Source organism: Phyllosticta capitalensis (genome assembly GCF_038381095.1).
Source record: "Phyllosticta capitalensis strain CBS 128856 chromosome Unknown BKA78scaffold_4, whole genome shotgun sequence".
Taxonomy (NCBI): Eukaryota; Fungi; Ascomycota; class Dothideomycetes; order Botryosphaeriales; family Phyllostictaceae; genus Phyllosticta; species Phyllosticta capitalensis.
In genome coordinates this window covers 1,004,601-1,019,927 of record NW_027117442.1, presented here as the reverse complement: position 1 = coordinate 1,019,927, position 15,327 = coordinate 1,004,601, and the positions used below count along the sequence as shown (strand labels likewise).

At 54.0% G+C, this 15,327-nt stretch overlaps 6 protein-coding genes across 6 annotated transcripts; 3 read left to right on the top strand and 3 right to left on the bottom strand.

Moving 5' to 3' along the window:
* Nucleotides 1–784: 784 nt before the first annotated feature.
* On the top strand, nt 785–2,076 carry BKA78DRAFT_294547 (uncharacterized protein; the record flags this gene model as incomplete). Its single annotated transcript, XM_066886369.1, has 3 exons — nt 785–1,094; nt 1,142–1,474; nt 1,520–2,076. The coding sequence occupies 3 exons, from the start codon at nt 785–787 to the stop codon at nt 2,074–2,076; spliced, it is 1,200 nt and encodes a 399-aa protein (XP_066745293.1).
* Nucleotides 2,077–2,612: 536 nt separating this feature from the next.
* BKA78DRAFT_294546 (uncharacterized protein) lies at nt 2,613–3,344 on the bottom strand (the record flags this gene model as incomplete). Its single annotated transcript, XM_066886368.1, has 2 exons — nt 2,613–3,065; nt 3,126–3,344. 2 exons carry the CDS (start codon nt 3,342–3,344, stop codon nt 2,613–2,615), a joined length of 672 nt encoding a protein of 223 aa, XP_066745292.1.
* Nucleotides 3,345–5,413: 2,069 nt separating this feature from the next.
* Nucleotides 5,414–6,317, bottom strand: BKA78DRAFT_114729 (uncharacterized protein). Its single transcript, XM_066882329.1, has one exon. The coding sequence runs from the start codon at nt 6,124–6,126 to the stop codon at nt 5,662–5,664; it is 465 nt and encodes a 154-aa protein (XP_066745291.1). The 5' UTR covers nt 6,127–6,317; the 3' UTR covers nt 5,414–5,661.
* Nucleotides 6,136–7,225, top strand: BKA78DRAFT_294545 (dihydrodipicolinate synthetase; the record flags this gene model as incomplete). The annotated part of the gene is made up of 2 exons (XM_066886367.1): nt 6,136–6,182; nt 6,307–7,225. The coding sequence occupies 2 exons, from the start codon at nt 6,136–6,138 to the stop codon at nt 7,223–7,225; spliced, it is 966 nt and encodes a 321-aa protein (XP_066745290.1).
* A 648-nt stretch (nt 7,226–7,873) lies between these two features.
* On the top strand, nt 7,874–9,228 carry BKA78DRAFT_294544 (aspartate aminotransferase; the record flags this gene model as incomplete). Its single annotated transcript, XM_066886366.1, has 2 exons — nt 7,874–8,053; nt 8,110–9,228. 2 exons carry the CDS (start codon nt 7,874–7,876, stop codon nt 9,226–9,228), a joined length of 1,299 nt encoding a protein of 432 aa, XP_066745289.1.
* Nucleotides 9,229–10,745: 1,517 nt separating this feature from the next.
* Nucleotides 10,746–15,050, bottom strand: BKA78DRAFT_265486 (Hydantoinase B/oxoprolinase-domain-containing protein; the record flags this gene model as incomplete). Its single annotated transcript, XM_066885459.1, has 6 exons — nt 10,746–11,343; nt 11,392–12,599; nt 12,646–13,799; nt 13,851–14,692; nt 14,741–14,938; nt 14,986–15,050. 6 exons carry the CDS (start codon nt 15,048–15,050, stop codon nt 10,854–10,856), a joined length of 3,957 nt encoding a protein of 1,318 aa, XP_066745288.1. The 3' UTR covers nt 10,746–10,853.
* Between the last annotated feature and the right edge of the window lie 277 nt (nt 15,051–15,327).

Below are 15,327 nucleotides of genomic sequence, written 5' to 3'. Positions count from 1 at the left end.
TGTTAACCTCGTCAGCATCTACCTCCACAACAACCCTCATCCATCCCGCACATCGCTCTGCTTGCGCCGCCACCGTCGGCCAGGGATGTGTGACACCTCCTGCCACAAGCAGCCAAGATCAGCCCCGTTGGCCATGGACCAGGGCGTCTGCTCCAATCACCACCACCGCGGCGGCGGGCTGCCCTGCTCGAATGCGCTGGGCCCGAGGGAGAGGCTTGGACCTCGTCGCCACACTACCATCAGATTGCCTTGATAATCAGCAGCGCGCGAAGGATGCTCACACTTGCTGTGAGAATAAGGTTACTACCTCTAGGCCACTCGGAGCTGGCGGCCGGCTGACGCTCGCATTACCAATTACCGTCTTTTTCACCAGACCTAGTGCTGGGTACCTCCACTTCGTATTGATTGGCCCAGGCAACGTGTAGTCCACTCGTCCTTGCGCCTAAATCTATGTCCTGGTTAGATTTCCGCCCCCCCGCTTGCTCCTTGGCCAGGCCATTTTAGAAGAAATAGCTCCATGCCGCCAGCACGTTGTTCCTGAAAAACATCCCTCGAGAGGCTGCTAGCACAATCCGAGTTACTGCCTCTACCTCAAACTTGGATTTCGGACGGTTCCACCCTTCCGGATGACCGGCTCAATAGTTAATGCGAACAATACGCCCTTCTGGATTACCGATTAGAGTCTATGGCTGTGGGGTCTCTCGTAGCACACAAGCACCGCCGTCACCACCTCTTCCCCAACCGGAGCATCAGCGTCGTGTCCCCAGGGTCTTTGCACCAAGGAATGTCATATAATCCATCCGGTCCGGTTTCGGTCACGAGGGTTGCGCAGCCGCTGGACCATTCTTTTGGCTTGAATGGACTTGGCCCTGAACACTCTCCTGGACCTCACGCCTTCTCCAACCCAACCCTCGACGACGCCGTCAAGAAGCGCAAAACATCCAAGGGAAGCATCTCGTCCTTGTCGTCCTTTGAACGGACGTCGACTACGCCGCACATGAGGTCTCTTTCTCTGGGAGAGTCGAGTTCGATTTCTCCCAATTCCGACAAACGGCGCAACAAGCTTGGTTACCATCGCACTTCTGTTGCATGTGGTATGTGTCAATATTTCGCACCAGATCTCGTGCTGACCCGGTTTTAGGTCACTGCCGCCGGAGAAAAATCAGATGTCTTCTGGCTCCCGATGATCCTCAGGGGCGGTGTTCAAACTGTATTCGATTGAAAAAAGAGTGCAACTTCTATCCGGTTGAGCAGCAAAACACGAACGAATCGCGAGCGCAGTCGACAAAGCGAAGCAGTATCTCCCACATTCCTTCATCTTCAACATCGTCATCTCCTCGCGGTTCCAATCCTGGTGAGCATGGTCACTTTGACGAGTATGGGTCTTTTCAGTCCATCCCTCCAGATGCTCCTCCCGGGTACCCCATCGGCCACCACATGGACGGTTCTGTAGATATCAAGAATCACCACGGTGGTAAGTGTCACTCCTTCCAAATTTGATCCCTCTAACACAATGTAGTGATTCCTCAGTCTGATTTCCCTTACTCTCCTTCCTTTGATTTTAACGGGTGGAATCAAAAATACTCTGGCCAAACACCATCAGACGGTCAGTCTGATGCATCTTCGGTCGCATATTGGTCTGCCTCAGGCCCGCCTGTTACATCGGCTTCGCCCTTTGTTCATGATCCCATGGGGATTCCGCCGCATGCACAGATCGATCAGATGCCGCAACATCAATTTCCAGGTCAAGATCAGCCCGTCTGGCCAGGGTTACAGCGATCCATGTCTTACGGTGGCCCAGAAGCTTTCGCTCAAGACCCACGATTTCAAAACGGTCTACCAGTCCAGCCTCAGCGACACTCAGCGCATGACATCTCCCCAATGGAACACCCTCCAGAGCCTGAGTCCATGAATCACAGTCCTATGCCCCCCAACTGGCAACCTTTTGTGAGTATGCCCGAAGGCACACAACCCGGACCTGTACAGCCCTACAACGGTCATTGGTACCCGGAACCTCAAGGACTCGGTTCGGTAGAGGAGGAACACAACATGGCAACGCCTTACCGTCCATTTTAAGAAAATTTCCTCCGGCGCAGTTGTTTTCTAATGATACCCGGACCCCGACTGTGGCTTGGTCATGGTCAACACTACGAGAAGATGACTGAAGAGCGGATTTCCATCTTGCCCGGGTCGATGAACAAAACGCCATGGTCTTGGCCGCCTAGAGCTTCTCGACGGCCGGCTCACAAAAAACGATTGAGACGACTGTTACCTGGCCTCCTCTACGACTGCTTCGTTTGTCTAAGCTCGCTGCGATCTTTTTGCTACATTCCAGGTTTGCGACATCATGTAATTGCTAAAGAAGGCGTGGCGCCGTGTGCAAGGCTGGAATATCATATTCAACTTCTGGCGAGCATCCATTGTCGCGCAACTTCACCGGAAAACCCTCCCAGAATTGTCCATTTTTACGATCTAACGCGTTTAATATAGATTACAGATTCTGTGATTCGTGGAGCTAGTACATTGGTCAGTCCTTTCGAGGTACTTCTCGTACATAATTCAGTCGATTTTCTCTACAATGATCTGGTCGATTTCAGAAATCATTCGTCTCATCAATGAGTATTCACAGCCCAGGAGTTGTGGCATGCACGCCCACCAAGCAAGAGTTGAAGGATGAAGTGCACAAAAGATTTCTCCTGGCAACTGGATCCATGTCTAGCGCTACGCGTGGCAACAAGAACGGAGACACAACCGGCTTCCCAATCATCTGACATTGCGGCAGTCAGACTGCGATGCACATCACGCGGCCTTGCAATATGCAACTCGACGATTGCATTCGACTCCATCCTTTTGGTCAGGCGAGTCTCGGTCATCAAAATGCTTACGTCTTGCGGTGAGGACTGCCCTCTTGTTGCGTACAAGTCTTCCCTGTACAACGTGAGACGGGCTTCGACGCCGTTGGGCAGATCGTCAGGTACCTTGTTTTTAGCTTGCTTCCTCTCCGAACGTGGTTGAGAAGTACGCATGTATCCGGCCCCATCGTGGACGATGCCTTTTGGCGAATCCTACAACGCATCAAACAACAGTCGAGCTCTCGGACAACACAACAAGATCGGTCAACGCACACATCTCCGTGGTCTTCGCCGTCGTTGGCCGGTGGCACAAGCTCCGGGGGTTGAAACTAGCGGCACTTCTGGACCTGCCACTAATCTCCGCGCCGCCGCATAACCAGGCAAGGCGCTGCGCCGCACAGGACAGACTGCAAGTTCAGAGACCGGCCCGTCCACCCGCAGGAGCAATGACGCCACCCGTAACAGCGCCGCTTGCGACGTCCACACCGACATGGAGTACAAGATACGCCCAGCTCAATTGATACTGCGCATACCTTTCAATTTTGCATGTTCTATATGCGATTTACTCATCCGCCAAGACTCGAGCTCTTCAACACTAGCATCGGTTGATGCCACGCAACTTTGGATTGACATGGCATTTTCATTTGGCCAAAGTGACGCTACCAGACACGTGCCCCCAGAGAACGTTTGTTGTCAGACGCTGGCTGCTTACTACGCCTAGTCTATCCGCATTGGTGGATGCACGCTACCACGGCGGGACCGGCGCCTTCCAGCGCATCGCGAGGCGCCTCCCATGGCGCCAACGTGGTAACGAGATGTACAGCACAGTCATGAAGAGCTAACTCGATTATACACTAGGTAGCATACAAGCTCCTCTTCTTTCGGGCTCGAAGGAGCTAGCCCTGGCCGTTGAGGTGCAATCGTCGCCGCCAAGACCCGTTGCAGTGGGAATAGCCTTATCCATGACGCTAAGCAGCCGCGCGTCGTTAGCATTACGTCTGGGGTGACGAAGATGCTACCATCACACAGTCGACTTGAAAAGTGGAACAGATTCAACAAGAGATGCTGCACGCAAAAGTCAGCAATCTCGCATGAAGGATGAGATCAGCTCGAGAAATCGACAAAAGAGGACGTTTACAATCTGGATAACCAGAAGAATTTTGGTCTTAGCGCGACGGGGTGCGGGTGGGTTTCTGGTCCACGTTGTTTTTGTCACTTTGTAGACTACACTCTGGCAGACTGGAGATGGCTGTCATGATTGATTCGACATCTATCAGTCACCCGCGTTGTAGCCATCGGACATAGGTTACTGTTCAGGTTGTTTGCTTTTGGACAGTCAAGTCTCCAAAAGAAATAATTCAAATGCCGATGTTCTCTCGTCACTATCAGCGACATGTCTCCAACTATTCACGTTGCCCTCCCCACACAGAGCAATCCTGGACTTGTTAGACTTTGGACCAATGCACCTCTAGAAGGAGTCGAATAGGCGTTGCTCTTGGTGACTGGAGATACACAACGATGGAAAACAAGGCGAACACGAACTTTGTCAACAGAGTTTTGGTCGTCGACTAGTAACTCTATCCTACGAAGAGACGTTCTGGAATGCTAACTTACCAGGTCTCTGGGTAGGAAGAAGGAATACTGGCATGGCTTATCCGTTGGCAGTGTTTGGTGAATCCGGTCTCAAAAGAGTCCGCCATGTAGTCTCGTGAGGGAATTATTCAGAGCCCTTTGGCCGGGTCCGGTGGTACCTCCACGGTGCCATGACGTCCTCTATGCAGCCAAAATCTGAATCATACAGACTTGCAGGAGCGATGGAGTTGACTATGCGTATCCCACTTCAACAACGTGCACATAGTCCGAGGTATTCTTGGCACCCACCGGTCGTCGATGTCCACTGTCATCTGGTGAGAAGGATGTTGGCTGAAGCGGGTCTCACATTGTGGTCCCACGCTCCCCCACAGCCTTCCAATGCAGTCTTGGACGAAATCTATGCACAGCACGACGACATGTACCGTACCCGACATTGAACTAAGCTTTCGCACCCCTCACGTCGGCGCCAAACACGAGAAGCCTCTCCCTCGACAGAAGCAGAGCGCGCACCCCTGCTCTGTTTCCCTTGCCTTTCCTTGCCTGCACGTATTCAGTATTTCACGACTTTGCCCACGCCCCGGCCTTAGCCTCTATTACTATCTCCGACGAGGCAGCCAGAAAGCTAAAGATTTCCATTGTTTTTTCCCACCTTTGGTTTTCCTCACCAGCCTGCTCTTCTTCAGCTCGCCCCCGCCACCTTGCAGCCTGCGTCTTTTCTGAAGGAATATCAGCGACAGTGCACAGCTTCCGACACGTCGAGGAAAAAGAAACAACAAAATCATGCACAAAACGCCCGGAGATGGTCATTGTCGGAGGTCGGAAGTTGAATGAATAGCCATGGAATTCTTTCTTGCGTTTCTCTGCTGGGAGGTAGGGGTCTCGAACTCATGGCATGAATAAGTTTCAACAGTATTGAATGTTTGCGACTGACTTGCTGATGCCCAGTTGGCTGCTCACAGGACCAGCCTCAACTCTTGCCGACCAATTAGAGGATGGTCCGAGATCCAACTGTGAGTGGTCGCCGTCGGGGCTGGGCAGGTCCGTGATCTTTTTTCAGCTCTGGGCTGGTGCGAATTCTGTCTCTTCGACGTATTACCCATCTCAGCAAGACTTGAGAGTTGGGCAAGTGGATCCGCTGGCCCAACCTCGTGCGGTCGCTCAGCCCTCGTTTCCGAGTTATTATCATTCGACATCGCAAGCACATCATTACAAGCCATCAATCCATCACATCATGACAACTCTGTCCGCCAAAATGTTGGAGAGCTTGTTGGACTCTTGAATCAGCCTTGGGCTCGGCAATGCAGCGACAGGCCGGGGCCATCCGGGAGTTTGGTAAGGTCCCGATACGCAGTCGGTCTCTGGGGAGACGCGCCGACGGACCCGACAAGCCGGTGCTGCAGGACTGCGACGAATAACGAATGGATTCAGCGCTGCTGGGTTTCCAAGCAGAGGACGGAGGATGAGGCCGATCATGGGACAAGAGTTGTTGTGGTACGCCTTGGTCTGAAGCTGTCGAGTTAGAGTTCGGAAGCAGCGGGCACGCGCCGAGTGATTGTCGTGCTGGTCGACCAACGAGTAAGGATGAGGCGAGTACATATTGCTGCGCGTTGCGCGATCGGTCGGGTTGGCGTGCCATTGGTTGTTGTTTGACTGACCTGGAGGGATCTTTCAACTTGAACATTCCAACACAATGGCCGAACCGAGGCAAAGCAACAACGTCCCTCCAAGCGGCGTTTGGTGAGTGCTGCAATTCTGCTCTCCAAACTTTTGCTAGTCATTGCATCGCCTTCAGCTTGTCCAAGCAGACATGATCCAAGACTGGCGTCGGGCTTGACTTGCCTGCTGACATTTGCCGGCCCAGGGTCCCCGCCATTACTTTCTATGACGAAAGCGACGACCTCTGCCTCGATGCGCAGGCGCAGTACTATCGCTACCTCTCCTCAACGGGCCTTGCCGGACTGGTCATCTTGGGAACCAATGCGGAGGCCTTTCTCCTCACGACCGATGAGCGCAAGGCCTTGATCGCGACGGCGCGGAAGGCTGTTGGGCCCAGCTTTCCCATCATGGCGGGGTGCGGTGCCCATGGCACCAAGCAAGTTCTTGGGCATATCAAAGATGCTGCCGAAGCTGGTGCCGACTATGCCCTGGTACTTCCGCCCGCGTACTTTGGCAAGGCATCGACGCCGGCAGTCGTGGAGCGCTTCTTCGACACGATTGCGGAGAAGAGCCCACTGCCCATTGTCATTTACAACTTCCCCGGCGTCTGCAACGGAGTCGATCTCGATTCGGATCTCATCACCCGCTTGGCATTGAAGCACGACAATATCGTCGGCGTCAAATTGACATGTGGGTCCGTCGCCAAGATTACGCGCCTCTCTGCAGTATTGCCCAAGGAGCGATTCGCAACCTTTGGAGGGCAGAGCGACTTTTTGCTCGGCGCCCTCGCGAGTGGTGCTGCTGGATGCATTGCGGCCTTTGCAAACGTCGCCCCTAGAGTCGTGGTGAAGATATACGACCTGTATCAAAAGGGTGAGAGAGAGGAAGCCCTCAAGTTACACCAAAAGGCGGCTTTGGCAGAGCAACCCTGCAAGCTCGGAATCGCGGCGACAAAGTACGCTGCAGCCATCTTCACCGGAAAGAGGGCAGGTATTCAAAATGTCGAAAAGCTAGCCAGGCCGAGGGAGCCATACACGGGACCTGCCGATGCCGTGAAAAAAACGATAGAGGAGACCATGGCGGAGATTCAAGAAATCGAATCAACAGCGGCGGATTCCAAGTGAATGACGAGGACTCCAAGGGCGTCTCTAACAAAGCAGCATTGAGAACGTTCTGGCCACTTGTTAGCACGCCATCAGCGCTCGGTTTCTCTCTAGTCTTTCCTCGTCGTTATTTTCTGGAAGAATGTAGCATAACACATTCGACTTGTCCCAATTGAACCTTGACTGTGCCGTCAACAGCAGATTGTGTATCTTCGGAACCTACCTCCAATTGATTCTTCGCGGTTGCCCTCTGCGCCTTCCACATCACGCCAGATGCGAGTTTCTTCCGCCGATGCCGCCGCCTCGCTCTTTCAACCATCCGAGGGGATGCAGTCAGCGATGCAGGTGAGTCACTTGAAGTGACTATGATGTGGAGTCGTCGAGCTGGGGAAGAATCACGGAAGCCAGGGGCACGGCACGCCTCGAGGCCCCCGGGCTTCAGTCGGGGAACAAAGCGCGCAGGCGAATGCCGTAAAAAAATTGGGAAAGAGTTTTCCAGGCACAACATAAAGTCACGAGAGTACCCCTCCCTCACGCCATCGTGTTGCTATCCATAAAGTGCAGTCTTTGCCCCGTGTTGACAGATTTTGAGCCGCATCTTACCCCTCGTTGTTCTCATTTTTCGAACTTTTTTTTCTTTGAGCCGCCGTCAGCCGCCGTTTGCCGAACATGGGTTCTCTACCGATCCCGGACTCGCAGTTTGCCCATCTGGACCAGTTTCCTATGGATGAGGCGTTTATGATTATGAGAGACTTTGCCCTGGACACGCATCCGGGCAAGGTCAGCTTGGGTGCTGGGGTTTACCGCGACAATGACGCGAAGCCGTGGGTTTTGCCTAGTGTTCGCAAGGTACTTACCAATTCTGTCCAAAAACTACATGAATTGAAGCTGACCATTTGAACAAGGCCGAACAATTGGTTGTTCAAGACCCCAACATTGACCATGAGTATCAGCCGATGAGCGGGCACCCGCCATTTGTTCCTCTGGCGCAAGAACTCACCTTTGGCCCCCTTATGGCCTCGCTCAGCAACCGCATCGTCACTTGCCAGACGATATCAGGCACTGGCGCCAACCACTTTGCAGCCGTCTTTCTCTCTCAAGTCCTGTCGGCAAAGCGTGTCTGGATCAGCAACCCCACTTGGTATGAGATTGAAAAACAACTGCATCTGACCCTTGCTCACAATCGAATCAGGGGAAACCACCATCTGCTCTGGGACATTTCAGCACCGCAGGTGAAGCAGCAGCTCTACTCGTACTACAACGCCAAGACGTGCTCGCTGGACTTTGATGGCATGATTCAAACGCTCGACACCGAGGCCCAGCCCGGCGACATCATCCTGCTCCACGCTTGCGCCCACAACCCCACCGGAATCGACCCAACGCCCGAGCAGTGGAAGATCATTGCCGACGTGTGCGAGCGCAAGAGACTGTTCCCCTTTTTCGACTCTGCGTACCAGGGCTTCGCCAGCGGCGACCTGGACCAAGACGCGTACGCCATCCGGCTCTTCGCCGAGCGGGGCTTCGAGCTGGCCGTTGCCCAAAGCTTCAGTAAAAACTTTGGCCTGTACGGACAGCGCGTCGGCGCGCTGCACATTGTCGTGTCGCGCAGCGAGGTAGCGGCGCCCACGCAGTCGCACCTAACCAAGCTTGTGCGCGGGGAATTCAGCACGGCACCGGTGCACGGGGCGAGAATCGTCACTCAGATCCTTTCCGACAGCTCCCTGCGCAAGCAGTGGTACGCCGATCTGCAGGTCATGAGCTCGCGGCTCAAGGATATGCGCCGCGCCCTGTACGACGAGCTGCGCCGCTTGGGCACGCCCGGCTCCTGGGAGCACATTGTCGACCAGATTGGCATGTTCAGCTACACTGGCCTCAACGCGAAGCAGGTCGCTCGTCTCCGCGATGAGCAGCACATCTACATGATGGCTTCCGGCCGTGCAAGCATCGCCGGCCTGAATACTTCCAACGTTGCGGCTGTGGCTGCGGCCATTGATGCCATTGTCCGCGCTGAACAGCAGGCTTAAACGCCGTCTGGCCCTCTTGCTGCGTCGAGGCGCATGACGAGCAACACGGTCTCTTGTTGGTTGCGTCTCGGTTTCGTCATTTTCCTTCTCTCCAAAAGCATTCAGCGTTGCATTCATCTGCATTGAAAGGAGTTTGTTCAAGAAAGGCAAAAGAACATTCATCACAAGGTCGGTCAGTGCCGCCAGCGACGCCGCTTTCTTTCCCTTTTGGACAGTCTCGGCACCCGCCGACTCACTGTCTCATTTTTTCTCTCTTTTCCATCGTCATCGTCGTATTCACTGCATTGGAAGGCGTTTGTTCAGGTCAGAAAGAGGAGGTTGAGGGATACCCCCGACTGGACAAGGCATCACAAGGTCCATCGACGCCATGTTTGCTTTTTTCTTGTTTCTTGCATCTACCATCATGGCATCGGAATGAGGTTGTTCACGGGACTCTGAATTTTTTTTTCCTTTCGTTATACGAATGTCGTCGTCGTCGAAGATGGTGGCGCGCGCTTGCGGAGCGTGGCGTTTTGTTTTCGGTGGCTGACCGTCTCGCCCTGCGATTCCGCAGATGCGGATACGGCGCCCGGAACGCCATGGCGGGGGCATGTGGTGGAGGTGTGCTTCTTTTTTCAAGCTGGACGACCAGGACGTGGATACGCGCTTCGCCAGTGGTTGGAGAAGAAGTGGCATGTAGAGGTAGTACTGGTACCTGGACAAGTCAGCACAAGGTCAGCCTAATGCAAGCATTCACTCATTTATCCAGTCCAGAGGGCAAGCGTCGTCACTCGGCGGCGCTTTCCACGACGGCGTACCAGTGTCTCGGGAAAAATTCTTCATATGTGTTTTGCTTTTTCTTCTTCAAGAGGGCGGTGGCTTGCTTAGTTTTGCAGTCGGAGAATTGTTGCTTGCTAGCAGGTCTCGCTCCCACTTCTCGGACGTTGCATTTTGGCTGAATGCAGGGCTGCAGATGCTAGTGGGCTGGGCCCTTCCACCCCCACGGTCCGGAAATCATCACCGACCTCGTGGCGCCCAATGGGTCTGGTGTTGGATGCAGGGGCGCCGTCGCGTTCTTGTGATTGGAGTGAGTGGTCGGCGGTTGATCTGATTGGTTGGCTGTTGCGATGGTGACTTTGATGCACTCTCAAAGTCTGTTCAGACGCGAAACCGAATTTGTAAAGTCCCCGTCAAGATTTGGAATGGAGGTTGGTCTAAAAAGTCGTGTCACAAAAAAGTACATTTGCGCGAGTCGGAGCTGCGTGAATGCTTCCCCTGACTCTCCTTCTCTGACCCCTGAAAGTGTAGTGCTTCCTGACTGTAGACTCTCACGGCACAGAGGGCGATAAAAGAAATCACGAATCTCTTGGCTTCAAGGCGACAAAGGCAGACTTCAGGGAGCTGGGGAGCATTCGAGCTCCTTACAGAGAGGAGATAGAGAGAATCTTTTCGCTGGAAGGAGGGTTACAAGGAGTGATCGCGCTCGCATACGTATGGCTTGCGACGAAGCCCTGACTGATTGGTATCTTCTTTCGTCACCCACTTACGGTGTCGGAATGCGCATCTGATCAAATCCATTGTTTCTCGCAGAATGGAGTTTCAAGGTGCTATATTAAAGAATAAATCGTAGACATCATAGCAATCCATCAGTTGCCCGTCGCCATTGCCTCTCTCGCGCTCACACTTCCCTGAGCCCTACCAGTAAACAGGTACGGGCTGCGGATATACTTCTCGTGCCTCTTGAACGTGCCCTCTTCCAGATCGAAATCTGGCTCCTCCACTCCCTTCTCTTTTCCCCACCCTCCACCTCCAGGCGTCTGCACGACAATGCGATCTCCCTTTTGCATGAGCGTGGTAGCCCTGCCTCCAAGATTGATCGTGCGCATGCTGCCATCGTCTTCCCTCTTGATCCACAGGTTGACACCTCGGGAGCCTTCACTACCACCCGCCATGCCGTACGGAGCGTTGACGCGGCGTTCGCTGAGAATCGAAACTTGCATCGGACGGCGCAGTTCGATGTCACGGATACAGCCGTCACCACCGCGACGCAAACCGCGGCCTCCGCTGTTGGGTCGGATGCTGAAGCGATGCAAGAGAACGGGGTAGCGCTTCTCAAAGGTTTCGGGGTCGGTCATGCTTTTCAATGTCAGCGTGGAGGCATACAGGAACCATTCAAAGTCTTACCGAGTGTTGGTGATGTGAGTGTGGACACCACTCTGGCCCTCCCAGTCGGCGCCCGCACCGCTACCTCCTGCAATCGTTTCGTAGTAGCCAAAGCCCTTGGTGATGTTGCCGCGCTCGTCACGGCCGCCGTATCCAAATGTCAGGTTGTTGCACGTGCCCTGACTTGCGGCTGCCGCTCTGAATGCCTTGAAGATCAAGTCGACGACACGCTGGCTCGTCTCCACGTTGCTACCAACTGTGGCGGCCTTGAGGCTGGGAGAGAGCAGTGTGCCATCGGGACAGTAGACTTCGATGGGCGTCAGACAGCCTTGATTGAGCGGAATGTCTGATGAGATCATGCATCTCAGGCAGTAGATGATGCCCGAGTACATGATGGCTGGCGGGGTGTTGAGGTTGTTGAATGCTTCGGGGCCGGTTCCGGTAAAGTCGAATTTGGCGGAGCCGTCTTCAGGGTTGATGGTAATCTTGAGCGCAAGTGGTGTGCCGTCGTCCATGTAGTCGATGGCTTCCAGGGGCTGCCCACGGAATCGCACAGAAAAAGTTTTGAGCAACTCGCGGACAGATTCTTCGGCATTCTTTTGAATCGCTTCCATGTAAAATCGGACGACGGGCCAGGTGTATTCGCGCACAAGCGAAGTGATGAGGTGGATTCCACGGTTGTTGGCTGCAATGGCCGCTTTCAGGTCGGCAATGTTGTCGCGGAGTGTTCGTGTGCCTGAGCAACCGGGATACTGAGATGGGATATCGTAGAGATGGTGGACAAGACCCTGTTCGTCAAAGACGCCCTCCTTGACCATTTTGAAGGACTCGATAGCGGCACCTTCTTGCCAAAGCTCAGTGCTGTTGGGCGGCATGGAGCCGGCAGAGATTCCGCCAATGTCTGCGTGGTGGCCTCTGTTGGCGACGAAAAATAGAATCTCCCGAGGATTTTGTTCGTCGTCAAATACGGGCGTGATGACTGTGAGATCGGGCAAATGGGTGCCGCCCGCGCAAGGGTGATTGCTCAAGATGACGTCTCCCGGCTTTAGCTCTCCCTTTTTGTAGCGGTTAGCTTGGTAGGAGATGGCGGTGCTCATCGAACCCAAATGACCAGGGATGTGGGGAGCATTCGCGACAAGACCACCGGTTGCAGAAAAGACTGCACAGCTGTAGTCCAGTCGCTCTTTAATGTTTGTTGATATCGACGTCTTTTGCAGCGTTTGGCCCATCTGCGACGAGTTAGACTGCGTACTGACAGGGAGTGATCAAACATACCTGCTCCGCGACGCTCATGAACCGATGTCCAAAAACGCTCAGCTGGATCGGATCAATTGCCTCGGTTCCCACAACCACCTTCTCAGTGTCCAGCAGTTCAATCACCAGGTGCTCATCCGTAATGGTCGCCTCGCTCGCGGGATCAAGAATAATGGTCTGCGTGGCGTCAATAGCAACAGCTGGACCGCGCAGCTTGCAGCCCTTGGGTAAATCGGCGATGTGATAGACCCTCGACTCCACCCATCCTTCTTTTTCGAAGTAGATTTTGCGGGTCGACTTTGCACTGGACGGATCGACGTAATTTTCTTTCTCAATCTTCTCGAGTTGAGCAAGGGGCGCCGAGACATGCAAGTCCATGGCCTTTCCAACACTTCTCACGCGCACATCATCAACGAGTATGTCGCGGGGCTGAGTAAACCCAAACTCACGATGATGTCTCGTGACGAATGCCTTGGCAAAGTCTCCATCTGCAGGCTTTGAGATCATGAGTGCCGTGTCGGAGCCCTTGTAGCGCATGTTCAGGAAGCGCTCGTGCTCAACACGATTCTCGCGGAAGCCCTGCTTTGTCAGGGAATCGGTTGCTTGCGAGCAAAGCGACTTGAAACGGCTTTCAATCCGATCGGCGGAGTCTGGGCCATAGGCAACAGCCTCGGGTTCTTGTTTTTCAACAACAACGTCCGCCAGGGCCATTCCGTATGCAGAGAGGATACTGGAGAGCTGGTGGATCAGGACGCGCTTGATTCCAAGATCCCGCGCAATGGCTGTTGCATGCTGACCACCGGCACCTCCAAAACAAGCAAGGTTGTGAGATGAAGTCTCGAATCCGCGACCCTCACTCAGGGTGCGAATAGGACGGGTCATGGCCGCGTTGGCGACTTGAATGTATCCACTGGCCACTTGCTCAGGGGTAAGCTTGTCGTCGCCATGCTTCTCAGCATTTACAAGTTCTGTGAGTTGGTGGAACTTCTTCTTCACAATTTCAGAGTCAAGAGGACGAGGAAAGTAGTCGGGGAGAATACGTCCGAGGAAGTAGTTGGCGTCGGTGATGGTGAGGGGGCCTCCCAAGCCGTAGCAGGCAGGGCCGGGGTTTGCTCCTGCCGATTGTGGACCAACCTTGAACAATCCATTCTCCCAGAAAAGGATGGACCCACCACCTGCAATCAAATTAGCAAGTCAATTCCGAAGAATCCAGGGAGCATTCATACCCGCTGCTACCGTGTTGATGTCCAACTGGGGGCTCTGAATCGTGACCTCTGCAGTCGTACTCTCAAACACGTGCTCCAAAGCGCCGCCATATCTCGACACGTCGGTACTCGTGCCGCCCATGTCGAAGCCAAGCACCGGCGTGCCTTCGTGTGGGTCAAAGCAAGTTTTGGCGTAGCCGACGACACCTCCTGCCGGTCCCGAAAGGATCGCCCGCAACCCAGTAAACTCGGTAAAAGGAGTGAGACCGCCGTCAGACTGCGAGAGTAGCAGTTTGTTTGAGTTTGCGCCCGTCAGCTCGCCCTTGAAGCCCTTGCGGAAGCTGTCAAGGTATTCTGCCGTAATGGGCGAAAGGTACGCGTCTGCAGTTGCGGATTGCGCTCTCGGCACAATCTTGATCATCGGCTGGAGTTGCGAGGAGAGGGCAACCTTGAAGCCCATCTTCTCGGCAACCTCTCCAACTGCCAATTCGTGCTCGGGAAAGGTAAAGGAGTGCATCAGGGCAACCGCGATACTCCTGTAGCCCTGATCCCAGAGCGCTTGAAGGTCCTTCTCAATGACTTCATAGTCGGGCTTCTTGAGAACTCGGAGAGGCTCGCCCGTCAGCCCGCGGACGAGTTGGGGGTCGGCATCGACGTCAATGGGCTCCGGTTCCGGATCCTCTGAAAAGCCCTCGACGGTGACGCGCTCGTCAACCTCGACAACGGTCTCATAGAGACGGTCGAGCTTGCGGACGGACAAATCAAACAGGTGTGGGCGTGCTTGGTTGCCAATAACGAGTAGGTCGCGGAAACCCTTTGTAATGAGGAGGGCCACACGCTCTCCCTTGCGCTCAAGCAAAGCACTGTGAATGTTAGAAGCGTAGAGACGAGGAGTCCTCAGGATCACTTACTTTGTGGCTACTGTAGTTCCCATGCGAATCGACTCAACTGGGTCCAAGTCGATGGGTTCCCCACGAGGAATCGTTTTTCCAGTTGCAATTTCCAAAATTTGTCTGATACCTTCGGTAGGCGCATCCTCGTACTCAGATGGACTGACTGAGAGAAGTTTCAAAACAACATCGTCCTTGCGCCCAGGAATGCGGGCCCAGCTATTTGGTGGTTAGAGTGATTCAATGTGGTGTGGAACAAAACTCACAAATCGCAAAAGGTTCCTCCTCTGTCAATGGCTATCCGCACTCCTTCCTGAGCAATAGAAGGCATGTCGACTAATTTGGCAATGCTCTCCGAAATCTCATGGAGGTTGGAGTATTTCCGTCTTTATAGACCAATCTGGCAAGATGGAAAGATGAAGAACGTCCCGATGACGACTTGTATCTATGGAGCCAGCTTCGGCAAGAGGTCGTGCCGTCCCTGAGACAGGCCTCTTTAGGAAACGGAACAGCTCTTGATACAGAGTCCATTGCCCAATAGACCGCCATATCGCAATACACCAAAGGTGTTGTGGTGGGAGAGATGTCCGGTTGATCGCCTCGACTTC